The sequence below is a fragment of the Seriola aureovittata genome, chromosome 8 (assembly GCF_021018895.1).
Source record: "Seriola aureovittata isolate HTS-2021-v1 ecotype China chromosome 8, ASM2101889v1, whole genome shotgun sequence".
Taxonomy (NCBI): domain Eukaryota; kingdom Metazoa; phylum Chordata; class Actinopteri; order Carangiformes; family Carangidae; genus Seriola; species Seriola aureovittata.
This window is the reverse complement of record NC_079371.1, coordinates 22073978-22088010: the sequence shown is the minus strand read 5'-3', so window position 1 is coordinate 22088010 and position 14033 is coordinate 22073978. Positions and strand designations below refer to the sequence as shown.

General features: G+C 41.7%; 2 protein-coding genes across 2 annotated transcripts; one reads left to right on the top strand and one right to left on the bottom strand.

Moving 5' to 3' along the window:
• Nucleotides 1-1880: 1880 nt before the first annotated feature.
• Nucleotides 1881-4635, bottom strand: her5 (hairy-related 5). Its single transcript, XM_056383424.1, has 3 exons — nucleotides 4226-4635; nucleotides 4025-4120; nucleotides 1881-3905 (listed from the first exon to the last, which is right to left on the bottom strand). The coding sequence occupies exons 1-3, from the start codon at nucleotides 4274-4276 to the stop codon at nucleotides 3429-3431; spliced, it is 624 nt and encodes a 207-aa protein (XP_056239399.1). The 5' UTR covers nucleotides 4277-4635; the 3' UTR covers nucleotides 1881-3428.
• A 1745-nt stretch (nucleotides 4636-6380) lies between these two features.
• her11 (hairy-related 11) lies at nucleotides 6381-8355 on the top strand. The gene is made up of 4 exons (XM_056383423.1): nucleotides 6381-6653; nucleotides 7137-7232; nucleotides 7334-7427; nucleotides 7548-8355. The coding sequence occupies exons 1-4, from the start codon at nucleotides 6600-6602 to the stop codon at nucleotides 8192-8194; spliced, it is 891 nt and encodes a 296-aa protein (XP_056239398.1). The 5' UTR covers nucleotides 6381-6599; the 3' UTR covers nucleotides 8195-8355.
• Nucleotides 8356-14033: the final 5678 nt, after the last annotated feature.

Below are 14033 nucleotides of genomic sequence, written 5' to 3'. Positions count from 1 at the left end.
CTCACAGCCAGGGAAAAAGGCACAGCGGTGGAGCATTGTTCACATAAATTAATGTGATTTCGCCACAGTCCACCACCAGCAAAGGATTTAGGCAACATGAATAATCAAAAACAAAGTGTTCTACAGTTTTAAGAACGAAAACTTCCTCAGTAGTAACCGAAAAATTACAGCAGACAGCTGAGATATCTAACACGAATTTACATATACGCTTGAAGCCGCCTGCATATTATTAACTACTGAGTGACCAGCTCTCAGACCGCTGTAGTTGTATGAAATGATTTATATGAAATGACTGTGTAGGCCTGTACCCTTAGGCTAACTTCTGAAGATAATCTGCTATAGCTCTTACGCTGTAAACTGAAGCCTGAAGACGTTTGAGCGACAGTTGTAGCCAAATGGCAGAATAGTCTTGTAGCTCATTAGAATAACGTAGTATCCTTATATAACGTCTTTGTGTGCAACCAACAACACACAGGGTACAGGTATCACATTTTTAATGCATACACACTACCATTTAATCTATATGGTAGGCTATGTCAAAGAGTGGAGGGTATTTAAATAAAAATAGCTTGAATCCGGGGTCGAGAAGTTTTTTTTTTTTTTTTTTTTTTTTGCGTAAAACCATCAAAGCTGAAAACTAAATAGAAAAAAAGTGCTGTGCTCAGGGACACACAAACCTTGGCGACATGAAAATGCTTTATAGCCTGTAATGAATGTGGGCTACAAACACAGATGTGCAATAATAACACTGCGTCACAAAGCTGTCCTTGTACACGAGTTTGTCACCTGTGGCGCGTGGGTGCCGGCAAACCCATTAACACCCTGAGGTGCGGTGTTTTCCCAATATCCAGACTACAGCTGTAAAGCTGGCCGACACGTGGCCACGGGTTAAGGTAACCATTATCACCCATAGTCTCTAAAATATAGAAAGAAATCAATGGAGTGTGTGAACGTGTAACTAAAGCTAATTCTGCAGTTTATTCGGTCTTTTTATGTGTTTTATTCACATTATAAGAAGCGTAGAACTGCAAGTGTGACAGCTGTAGCCCAAGAAAATTCATTAACTAAAAACTGAAAACCTCCTGACAAACTTTAAATGACTCCAGAAGGTTTATGGGGGTAGCCTACTATAAAAACAAATATCATGGAGAATTGGCTCATGTGAAGTGAAGGCATCAAATGGTTTGTTGATGAGGCCAAACGGTGATTTATCACTTTGGTTTATTGTGTTCGCGCTGATGTGGTAAAAACCAACACTTGCAGGAACAACCACCGGTTGAATTGTTAAACCTTGTGCTGTCTGATGGTTCAGTTCAGTAAAACTGGGCAGATCTGTTGCAAATAAAGGTTAATGTCCTTCTCCAGTCACTCTGAATAAATTTCCGCATGCTTTTTGTTTAAAGTAAACAAACTAGAAAGCTGTAAGCAGATACATCCGCACTTAACTAATCTTAGGCTGACCATAAATTTAATCTTCATTGAGATAGATGCCCCTCAAATGAAACCTTAATCTGATTCCAGCTTTAATTGATTTACTTAGTCCTGTGGGCTTTTCACCAGGGGGTTTAAGCTGAAAAGCACAAAGGAGCATCCTGTCCAGAGATCAGCCCAGCGGGACTAACACCTCCTTTGATTCAAGATGTTTTCAGACAGGCTTTGGAGGAATGCGTGCATTACCACTGCACTAGCAAAGGGTCACAAGATATGGCAGTTAAGTCTAAATATGGGTCATCACAATAGTGGATAAACAGAAAACATATCCACCTGTCTCTTCCACCTTTAACTTATAGTCCTTATAGTAATTGCCTGTAACAAGTATCTTCAGGTCAGGCGTTTTAGTGATGGTTTATCAGGAGATGACCTGCATGAAGAGCCGCACATTTCCAGTAGTAGGGAGGATCTGCAGGGCAGTTAGCACATACTGTACCCAGGATGGAGAGCAGTTATGAGGTAATCTAGCGTGCATTGATATGTTGATACGTGGGAGCATGCGCTATAAGTGCCGTCTTTCAGATGTAGAAAAGCACACGACAGTGGCCATTAACACACTGTTCACACTCACAGCATCCAGACTCTTTGCTCCAATAAACAAAACCTCAAACTCTGAAACTTTAGCAACCCTGAACCAACTCAGAGTAATAGGCTCTAAAAACTTCCCACTGAGCATTTTGTAAAAATTGAATCTATCTTCCATATTTTCACGCCACATTGTGTTTGATTAATCAAACTTTATCGCGACATATTCACTGTCACTAATGCTGCCTCTGTTATTTTTAAAGACTCAGTGACATCAAAATAGACATTGAATGAACAGGGATTGCTGCAGCCTCCCTCATCATCAGAGAGGGCCGATGTGGACTGATCAACACCAACTGGCGTCATTCTGCACCTGGAGGGTTTGAGAAGGCGGGAAAAGACTGACACATACTGCAGGTCTGTTATAACTGATTTTTTAATTGTATTTTCCTACTTTATGTAACACAATGGGAATTCTTTACAAATGCCCATTATACTGCGCATGTCAAATAGTTAAAACGGAATATTTTCGTTTGTATAGTTCATTGATTCACTTGATATTAAATAAACCACACATAGTAAAGTGAAAGAGGTCTGCGCTGAAAGAATTTCATGCAGTGATCAGAAGTCTGTGTTTTTTGTAGATTGGATGCCACTTCACTCGAAGCAGTCTGGATGCTGGACAGTGTGTGAATGAGCACTCCGGTTTGCTTTTCTACATTTGAAAAACTGTTCTTTAGATCATAGGAGCAACAGGCTCTCTACCATCAACATTTCAAAAGACAAAATGTGCCAAAACTGCTGTCCAGCCTGGATAAAGTATGTGTTAACGGTCGTGCAGATATCCCCCCTTTCTCTACAAGGGCAGCGGTATAGTCCACTCAAGTGCAAGCTATTCACACAGCAAATAGGCCACTCCAAGGATCTGGAATGATCAGGAAATTGTACTTTTATTGCAAAACGGAACATAGAATTCAACAAGAATATTTACATCCTAGAACAAAGCAAAAATAGAATAGCATCCCTGATGTCAAAGCCGAAAAGCTATTTTACGCACGCGTCTCAACAGTTTTACGCACGCGTTTCAGCATCACCAAATAGATAGAATAGGGTATTGGTGTAAAAATGACAGCAATGTGCGGACAGTCCCGCCTAGAAACTTCTCATATTTACACCCAAAATCAAAAAAAAAAAAAAGAAGAAAAATATAGCATATAATGCATGTGCAAAACAGGTGAAAGGCAAAAACACCACATCAAAGTGGAGAATATCATCTTACACGTGAGAGTTCTCATAGAAAATGTCTTCACTGTACAAGATAATTCAGGCTGTACAATCAAATACATATTTACACAGTCTGCTGGCATCTAGTGAGCTACGTATCTAAAATAAAATATGTGTCAAAGTGTCTGTCACTGAGGCCAGGGCCTCCACACAGGATCAATGATGTTCGTGCACGCTGCCGTGGAGGAAAGCAGCTTCCGGGTCTCACAGTGGAGCCCAGTCCTTTGGGTCAGGTACGGATGAGAGATCCCGTGCTGGAGGTGATGGTGGGGCAGATGCTGAGGAGCCAGAGTAGTCGGGTCACCAGCAGGAGCGGGTATCAGTGCTTTGTGGATGTGCCCGGGTGAGGAAGGGTGCGTGTGGGGCTCAGGGAGCGCAAAAGAAGCCTGAACTGTATCCTCGCCGGTTTCCTCTGACTCCTGGCCTTTGGTGGCGATGAAGCGGCTGACCCTCAGCAGGCAGGTCCTCATGCCGTCATGGTAGTTGTACTGGCGGGCACAGGTCTGCTCGCTGGACAGGACTCTGTCCACCTCCTTCTCTGACTTCAGGAACTGGACCACACTCTCCAGAATCTCTGCCTTCTCCACCTTTGGATTCTTCAGTTTCTAAATCAAGAAAATCAGAGTTCAAATTATTCACTGAACTGCCTGGTGTTGACATTAATACCATAACACTTTGTCAGGAATAATGTCACTGAAATATAGCCCGCGGCGCTCAGACGTACATCATTGTGGGTGTTCTCCAGCATCAGAAGTCGTAATGTCTCCAGACTGTGGTTGATTCGCTCCCGTCTGCGTTTTTCCATCAGAGGTTTCGACACCTTTGGATTGAAAGGTTCAACATTAGATTGATAACCCGGAACAACATATTAGGCGATTTCTATTCTTCAGAAATTTCATCTAACAACAAGAATGAATCGTCTTACCCTTCTCACACTCCTCTGTCCGGGAGACTCTGGTGAAGATAAAACCTTCATGATAGAAGCTGCGTGGTGTCTGTTTGTCCTGACTGTGAATCCAAAGTGAAAAAGGTTACTGTTTGTGTCCTCACTGAAATTTGTTGATGTCCCTGCACAGAGCCACGCCCCCTACTGGACACGCCTCTCATTCATTCAGCGGCCATTCATTCAATGAACTGAATTTATTGAAATTTATAAGTAACACCCAATAAATCTGTCTATTTTTGATCATTACAATTTATAGATCAGAAGTGAATAAAAAAGTGAAAGTGTAACCTAAAATATTAGTCTGATGCAACTGAAACTACTTCATACTGAATAAGAGTGAAACTGCTGAATGTGACTCTTATTGTTTTTCTATTTTCCTTAGTTACAGAAAATGCAAAATATATGAATAGCTGCTATGCTCACTGTTCTTCTGTTTACATTTTCAGTTTCCAACCACAAGTTCATTTTCAATATATTTCTTTCCACAACAACCAGTTTCTCCTCTGAAATGATGAAATGAAAGATAGATTTATTTACTTTGTTAGATCCCCATTAGCCACTGTGTTATAACAAGGGCTACTCTTCCTGGGGTCGGTGATGTGAATGGTTAAGCCACCACGCCCCCCTCGCTTGGTGCTCTATAGAGCCAAATTGCCTGCTTCACACCTAGACTGTTGTGTTGTGTTTATCTGGGTGTGGTTGTACACCCTCCACTGTGCTTGCAGGAGGACTCCGGACTGGACAAGATGAGTGCAGAGGCAGCTTGATGTTTAATGTTCAGAATTACAGTATTTCTATATCCAAGAAGCAGTGGGATTACAGTCGAATGGGCTCTGAGTTTTGGGGTAGCTTTTTCAGCACTGCATTTATGCTCACCCCTGATCCCCATAATTGGCTAAAGTGTGGAGATAACACTGGGATGATCGGATCACGGGGATCCTGTAGAGATTAAGTGGCTTTTCAGAGGCAATGATACTTCCGTTTAAAATCAAAGAGAGGGCGATTAGTGGAGGCTCAGGGGCCAGTCCTGGTAACTATGGCACTGGGGAACTGCTGGAAGCTCACTACAGGCTATAAATATTTCGCTTTTTTTTTTAACACAGTATGAAAATGCATGTTACATTAAGAAGCTATTTTCCAAGATCAAAATGATGGTGTAGTTATTACAGGAGAAAAATAGGATAACAGATTTATCGTTTGGATGTTAAGTGTCTCTCTCTCTCTCTCTCTCTCTCTCTCTCTCTTTCTTTCCCTCTCTCTGGCCCCGCAGGAGTGTGTATAGGGATTTAAGACACGTGGACCCGCCCCATAAATAAGTCCTATAATGTGGTCGCCTGAGCCTGTGATGGAAACTAATGAGTTTAAAATGCGCCTTTTGGTGGCAGAGAAATGGACCGTTCACTTCTAATATCGTGACTCCTCGGGTGTGTCAGCCACACTGACAAAAGACTAAAAAAACAACAATAAGGCTGAAATCAAATGGAGCCGAGCAGGTTTGGAAGATGTCAACAACTGGTCTGATTTTGAAAGCGAGCGTGTGTGAAGTGCAAACATGAGGCATGAAGCTGAGGCTGCGCACACTTAACACTCAGGTGTAATCATCATCCTCACACTTCATCACATCAGCGGATGAACGCGACCTGTGCTCCCGTTTGCCTGCTGTTCCCAAACAATGCTTTGCTTTCACATGGAAGTAATTCATCATTTTGCGTATTTTTTTCCTGCCCACGTTCATAACCCTAAATGTATAAAGAGCTGCATGAATCTAAGAGTCTTGTAGTCTACCACTTCTTCACGTGGGCAGACAGTCTCTCATTTGGTCTTTTTCATCACTTAATGCAAAGTGCCGATGTCTCACACGTCATAAAGTCCTCAGAGCTGCTCACTCTCTCACTTCGTGTCTGTTCCCACGAGAAAAACCCAGGTTCCCATCGTCTCACCTCATGGCTGCTTTAACCAGGATGTGTTACATCTACTAATTAAATTAACGCTAAATGGAGGATGAATTAAGACTGTGACTGATGTTACACAATGTTTCCTCATCTACTTCGTGTATAACACACCATTACTACTAAATACAACAACTGTCCGGACAATTAAAAAAAACCTTTCTGATATCTTGTCAAACAGATAATTTCACTTGAGAAAAGATGTAGTATATACCGTTGATTGTTGGTCAAGATGGTATATTGTTAGTTTCGATAATAAAACCATTTTCGGTTAAATGTCGTCACTCGCACCTGTCAGCCAATCAGAGGCAACCTGAGGTCCACTTCTGTCCGCCCACAGGGAGCAGGAGGCTTTTTCAACAGCTGCAGCTCTCAGTCAGGACATTTGGACCAAACACTGCAACATGACCAGAAAACTACAAAACCCCAGTCTGGACGATGCCAGGAGCAGGAAAAGGGTGAGAAGTCATTTATTTATTTATTTGGGGGCCACTTTCTAATAACGCTCACTTTTAGAAAGGCCTTTAAATTGTAGCTAAACCTTTACATGTGCTATTCACCAGTACTGTGTTCATCAGTTATAAGCCATTAATAAGGACAACGTCTGTGCTGCCATGCAGGTTGGCTGGTGTTTATCCTTCTCTATCATAACAGTTTTTTGTCTTTTTAAATCATCAGAAAGAATCATTTGACCTCTGACTTTTTTTTAGAAAAGAACTGAAGAGCAGCTGGAGACAAACGAAAAAGAAAGAGATTCATGAATGACTCACTAACATTTTAAACTGCAAACAAGAACCAACAGGAACTTTTAAAACCTAAAAATTCTTCTTCAATTTGCAAATACAGTATACTGATGGAATTGTCAAAAAATGACCTGGGACACCTTGTTGATTGACCACACTTTCATCATAATCACATAATACTGTTTATCTTTCCTCTAGATTCTGAAACCAGTTGTTGAGAAGAAGAGAAGAGATCGAATAAATCAAAGTCTTGCTGACCTGAGAACTTTGCTGTTGAATCATACATCGGATCCAGTGAGTCATGTCAAAACAACCGCACTACATGTGTTGGCAAATATCATAACCTTACAACGATGAAATGAATTCCTCCCCTGTTTCACTGTTGCCCCTCGCAGCGACTGCAGAATCCCAAAATAGAGAAAGCTGAGATTCTGGACTTGGCTGTGGAATATCTTCAGAAGTGGACGGATGGAAAGAAGCTGAGCAATGGTTGGTTCATTAGTCTCTTTGTGTGTATGAGAATCCTGTTTCTGCTGCATCAACTCAGGGTTGTAATGTTACACTCTTGTTTTATCTCTGGTGTCTCTGCTGTCTTTTTACTTGTTGCAGACTCTGCTAATAGTCAGATGAAGACCCGTGCTCCTGTGGTGAGTCTTCATCACCCAGAGGCTTGTCTTGCTCCTCTCTTCACCATTCAGAGCGCAGGGTTTCAGCAGTGTGTGGCTCAGCTGACCACCTATATGAACAAAATAACACCGGCCCAGAAAACAAGCCTGATTGAGGGACTGAAACATCACACAGAGACCCAGCAGTCAAAACCAGACTTCGGCCAGAAAACGACTGAAACTGAGACGCCAGATGCAGCGTCCGTCTACGTCGTCTGCACGTCTGAGAGAAAAGACGAGTCCTCCAAGTCGCTGTTTCCATCCCATTCTCCATTTCAGCCTCAGTCTTGCTCCACACCATGCCACGACTATCTCTCCCCTCCCACATCTCCCTGGTTCTCTCCTTCTTTCTCCACATATGCCACCTCTCCCCCTTTCCCATCATTAGCCTCTCACTTCTCCTTCCCCCCCAGCCTGTCACCTCCATCTTCCAACACCTCCTTTTATAGTTTCTCGCCCACGGTCTCTCACACCAGCCCTCCTGCCCTCCACTTCCCCCCACTCACCGCTCTGAGATCCTCTCCACGTCCCGCACCGAGGGAGGGGTCACTACCAAACTCCTCTTCAGCCATGTGGAGACCTTGGTTTTGATGAGGAGGTGCAGAGACTGACAAACTGAGAACAGCAGAGCCCCTTAGTGGGAACAAACTGGAATGTCTGGATGAGGAGATGAACACCTGCCGTGTACAGTGTATATATTGGTAAAATGTCCTATATTTTCTATTTCTCTTGTAAATAAAAATTGTACTAAAATCTCACCTCAGTATAGACTCACTATGAACACATTTTTGTGTTCCCTCCCCTTGAGCTCACATGTGTTCAAGAGCTTTCTAATAGATACACTTTTGTAAAAGTCAAAAACTACCTGTTGCATTTTATGCAGCTTACCAATAATACCATTAGGAAACATAAACACAGTCAGCAGGATTATTTTGTCATTGTGATCATTTCTACTTGAGGCTTGTCTGTAATCTTGTTATAAAGGAATAGACAGAATAGATATTTTTAATATACAGTTTGACTTATCACAGCAGAAAAAGAACAGGTCTATTTAGGTATGTCAGTAGAGTGATCACAGACTGCTGTAAAAAAACAAAAAAAGAAAAGCCTATATAGACTTTATTTCCCATGTCTTTATTGGAAGGCAGTTATTTAGATGATCTCTCTATGACTTATGGATTATGGAGGAAGAATTTGTAGACATGAAAAATAAACACCTGAAACGCTCTCAGTCACGTATGGAAGGATGGAGAACTGTTCAGCTGTTGTAACAGCTGTTCTCTTATAAGAAGTCATAAGTGGGGCTGACGGGGAACTTTTACACATCAAAGTCTGCTTGCAGGTGTTGGGGAGTGCAACTACATACAGTATGCGGCAAAAGTTGTGTAAAGCCTTTTGTGTGTGAAGTCTGATTAATTGAGTCACCTGTGTCAGCGGTGGTCGGAGCTGAAGTCTAAAGGTTTGAAAATGAAAAGGATCTGGGGTGTGGGGAGTGAAAGAAGTGATCTTACCTCTGACTGACTGCTCCTCATCTCTGCCTGAGGCTCCAGGCAACGTTTGCTGCTACTGGGATAACACCCAAATCTCAGACACAACTGTCAGCAGTCAAGTTGAATTGTGGGTAATGTAGGCAATACCTATTATTTTCTTTGGTTTTGCTGCATTGATTTTGTTATTAGAGGTGCTTTCCTGGTATTCTGGTGCAGTATTACAATCAACCTTTAAAACTTGTTTAAGACACCATATATTACTGTAAACATCATTGGCATCTGGCAAAGGTTAGTTTAATGTTCCCGTTGTTAAGTTCATGTCAGGTGATTAGATCCACAGTCATATATGAAGGTTTGACTTTTCTTCAAATGTCAATAAGTTGTTACTTTTTAATTTGTGACCGTAAAAAATATGAAAAAATTAAACCAAATGTGGCATTTGCAAAAGTGGGACACCCTACTAAGTCAGCACCTTGCTGTCTGACTTTATCTAGGACTGAATGAGTAAACTATAGTCAATGTTCACAACCACGCCACCTCCTGGTCCTGTGGTAAATACTGTAGGTGGTAAATGAGAGAAGAGTCTCACCAACCCACCCTCCACAACATTCAGACAGCCAGCCAACTGCCTCAGGAATCTAAATAAACTTCCTGTTCAGCAGTAAGCCCCTCACAAACAATGTGACACAGTTTGTTTCCTCGGAGCAGCAGCCTCACTGGGAACACCTGCCGCTGTCACTGGTTTCCATGGAGCTGCTGCAGATTATTCAGGCGGAGAAAACAAACAGTCTTTAGCAAACCATTAGCATCCCAACTGTGGAGAATGTGCCCCACAGCATTTTGACCGGAGGTGTGTCTATGCACCACCTTGCCATCCTTTGCATGTTAACACTTTGTTTTTTTTTTTCACCAACCACTGATTTCTATAATGCTAACTTACAGTTTCATGCTTAAACCTCAGGGGTCCTGAAGGGGTCAGGAGTCCCTTAGTCAGTCCTTATGCTTCTTTATGAAGTGAGTCTATTAGCATCTCTCTGTCACTGAGCTGATCACACCTTTGCCCTTGATCCTGATCCAATATTCATTCAATTTCTGTTTATTTTTTCCAGCATTACAAAGCTGCAGAAAACATCTCCTACATTCAGCCTAGTAAAGAAGTTTTTACAGTAGGACAGCTCTACCTTACTGAAATACAATCTGTATCAAATGTTTCTTTTGATAGTTTCCAGTGATATTTTATACAGAACCTACAGCATTGGGGACAGTGGGCTGTAAAGAACACATTTCTTTAAGAGGGGGCCCTATGTCTCAAAATCAGTCCATGTATGTAAGTTGTAGTTAGATGTTCACTGTGAGTGCTAACTGCCTTATTGTTGAAGTCACTGCTAATGTCAGTGACAAACTTTAATTACGTGAATTTATTTGCAGAAGATAAAAATGAATGCGGCACTAGTTAGTGTTTGAGGATATATGGACGTGTGATCAACAGAGGGCAGCATTGACACAGCGGAGTGTAGCGGACCCGGCGATCTCCATCCCTCTCTGACCTCTCATGATGAGGATAATAGAGGGGCGGCTGTCATTGGGGCTAAATAGAGGATGTTATTGAGCTGTTCCATCAGCGATAAGCCCAAGATGCATGATCATCATTCTTCTCTCCTTCTGTCTCTCAGTGCTCGGCCCACTCTTTATCTGATGATCAAATCTCTATTACAAGCCCTGAATATTTTCAGCAGAGAGGCACCAAAGGATTTGGCTTGAGAAAACAGAATTTATCACATGATAGAACATGTCTTTGGATAATGGCTTTTTTTTTTTTGCCCCCACTTTGCTCCTCTTTGTGCTGAAGAAGCTCTCTCTGTATGAGTGCCATCATTTATGAGGTGGCCATTGTTCTTTGTCAGAGAAATGAGAGGGCAGGCACATCATTGTGAGCTTGATTCTCCACACTACCTCCCTGCATGTTTTGATCGCTCTGCACAGATGTATGAAAGCAGAGAAGGTCGCTCACGCCAGCGAGGATGACTGCTGCGGCACAGCACATAATTAATAGGGAAAGAGATCACCTCTCGGAGTGACCTGACAATGGTTGAGAACTCTTTGGCATTTTCTCAGGACACGCTGATTAGAGCTGATCCTGTTACCGTCTTTAATCACTGTTTTTGTTTGCCATGAATGCACCCATGCATTCCTGATTTGGATTTGAAAACTCGAGATGTTGCTCTGTGGAGATGTCACGGGTTTGTCATGGCCTGCTGAGGATCTGTGAATTCTTTCGTGTTGGTGCATTTCAAAAATCCAAATGCTGAGACAGGACTGGTGTCAAGCTCTTTCATCACACATGTGCACACTTGTACAGCTTGAAAGTATACACACAAACAGCAAGAGTGCACATTGTACTGAGCTGGTATGTGGCTCAGCAGATCCACGGGACAAATGCTTACGGCTGGTCCTCAATCCCGACCCTGAAAATATACGGCTAAACCTTTCGGGACTGGGGTGTGACTAATCTGTTGTTGCATTTGCTAAAAGTAGATCCACTGATTTATTCTGATTGATTCAGTAGTTTTTATCATGTCAACTTGGACAGATCTTAAGGATCCTGAGCACATTTTGAGTTGTGACGCCTTGTTGAAAATTAGTTGTTCTTAACCTAATTGAGCCACCTCTAGCTCTCACTCTATTAATTAATAAGGTTACTGCAGTTACAGTTTTTTAAGAAAGGTGAATATTGCCATGGGACACGAAGTGTACTGATAATAAAGTGTCAGTATGATAAATCTAATTTCATTACATTTGTTTAAATTATTATATCAGCATGATTATATTATGAGTATTGTTTTTAGATGTTTAAATGAAGATACAATGATTGATTAGTTAGTCCAGAGTAACACTGGTAATATTGGTAATAATTAAGAAATTAAAAAAAGCTAATCAAAGCACAATACCAGCTGTGATTTCACTCTGATCACTGGTGACGTGGAACAGGAAACACTAAATTCTCTTCTGTTTCCAATAATAATAACAATAACAATAATAATAATAATAATTAGACATTTTACGTGAAGAAAATAAGCAAAACAAAAACACATTAATGATAAGGTAGGCTATGGCTAAAATAGAAAAACTAACCAAGAAAGAACAACGCAAAAATGCAAAAGAAAATGCAAAAAACAAAACAAAAGTGGGACAATTAAAGGGTTAATAAATCAAAATTCATTGTGATGTTTACCAAGTTGGGAAGTAAGTGAATTGACATTTCCGGTCTCTCTTCCTCATTCCACAGGTCTTAACCAGCTTGTATTTAAGTCCAACAGCAGGGGATTGTCTTACACAGAGGGCAGAACTTCCCAACATTTAAATAAAGAAGATTAATGCACATTTACAAGACCATACTGATTTAGACAATTTAACCCTTATTAAGAAAAGCTACCTCGGCCAAGATTACAATTTGAATAAACTTGTTCACATTCGGTGTCACTCCTTATATCTGGGCAACAAAAGTAAATGACTGTAACTCACATGCAATAGTATTTGTGATTTTCCGAACCTTGAACTTTAACTGTCTAGTGAACTGTCTATTTGTGTAGGAGTGACTCTGCATTCTTTTGGAGTTGAGTCAATTTGTTTGACTAAGCTCTATTTTGGAAGACAGTCCACGGATTCACTGCTTTTTATCAGTGAGATTTGAGGACTGCTGCAGACTCAGTCAGCATCCCTAGAGAAGGACTCCTCACTCACATCGCATGTCAATACTCAAGAATGTAGATCTGTCACTACCCACAACTAAATATCATTTTCCCTCTCTTTCATTTCTCTCTCTCTCCCTCTCTTTGCAAGGTTCTTTGAAGTAAATAGTGAAAGGATCCCAGACTGTAGCAAATTACCTGAGGACTGAAACATTTTTGACATAAGTCCTGAGAGACGAGGGCGAGCCACTTTTCCTGGCGGCCCCTTTTGCGTTTTTAATCTGGGGCTGAGGGAGACAGTGGCGCTGACAGAATGATGGGACAGCTGGACATGCTTCCAGGCCAGCAGCAACGGGCAAAAGAAAAGCCAGGAGAAGGGCCACTGCAGACAACTCAGCACAGAGCCAACAACCCAGGACGGCAGACCTGAGCAGGATAGAGCATGACAAGTGTCCACGGGAGAAGTCCGCCTCACCTTAACAGCTTGCATCTCAGTCATGGAAATTGGAATTATATAAAAAAATGTATTTGTTTTGGTATTATTAGTCTCACAGCTTTACGCTCATTAATTGCAGGTCATGAGAATTGTAATGAGATTGTAATTTTTGTTTTGGCCATGCAGCATTGCTCTGTGGATGACAAGGCTGCTCAGTTGGTGCAAAACTTTGGACCAGACTGAAATATCTCAAAAATATTGGGTTACCATTAAATTTTATACAGACAATTGTGTTTCCCACAGGATGAATCCTAGTCACCTTGGTGATCCTCTGACTTTTCCTCTGGTATCACCATGTGGTCAAAAATTTGTCCAACATTTTGTTTTTTAATGATCAAATACCTGCAAAAGTAATGACCATAGACTGTACAAAGATGGACGTATCTTCCGTGACGTCACCATGGGCTGCTCCGCCGTCGCCAACATTCCTGACTTCGCCTAACTCCCAGCCAATCCAAAAATGGGCGAAGAGGTGGGGCGTATGTGGAGCTAAGACTTCATGCTGATTTAATAACTGTGGCAAACATATGCTCCTGTCCAGCATTGTTAGCACAGTTGGACGTGTGGGCGTCTTGCTTGAAGGCTAACCCAAGGCTAATGAATTTGCTGGCTAATTAGCTAGGCTAAGATAACAAGCCAGGTATGGTGAGCGCAGACACCGATACCTGCAAATCAGTGTTAAAATATAAATAAAAGTAAGACTAGAACTTCACTCACTTTAAAACAGGAGCACATACTTCATCACATTCTGCCAG

Bases quoted from the DNA above. Each gene is read 5' to 3' on its own strand.
- her5 (XM_056383424.1), bottom strand. From the start codon at position 4,276: ATGAAGGTTTTATCTTCACCAGAGTCTCCCGGACAGAGGAGTGTGAGA. The intron at 4,121-4,225 runs GTAAGACGATTC...TTCAATCCAAAG, and splicing joins GACAGAGGAGTGTGAGAAGG to GTGTCGAAACCTCTGATGGA. The intron at 3,906-4,024 runs GTACGTCTGAGC...TTCTTGATTTAG, and splicing joins TGGAGAACACCCACAATGAT to AAACTGAAGAATCCAAAGGT.
- her11 (XM_056383423.1), top strand. From the start codon at position 6,600: ATGACCAGAAAACTACAAAACCCCAGTCTGGACGATGCCAGGAGCAGG. The intron at 6,654-7,136 runs GTGAGAAGTCAT...TCTTTCCTCTAG, and splicing joins ATGCCAGGAGCAGGAAAAGG to ATTCTGAAACCAGTTGTTGA. The intron at 7,428-7,547 runs GTTGGTTCATTA...TACTTGTTGCAG, and splicing joins TGGAAAGAAGCTGAGCAATG to ACTCTGCTAATAGTCAGATG.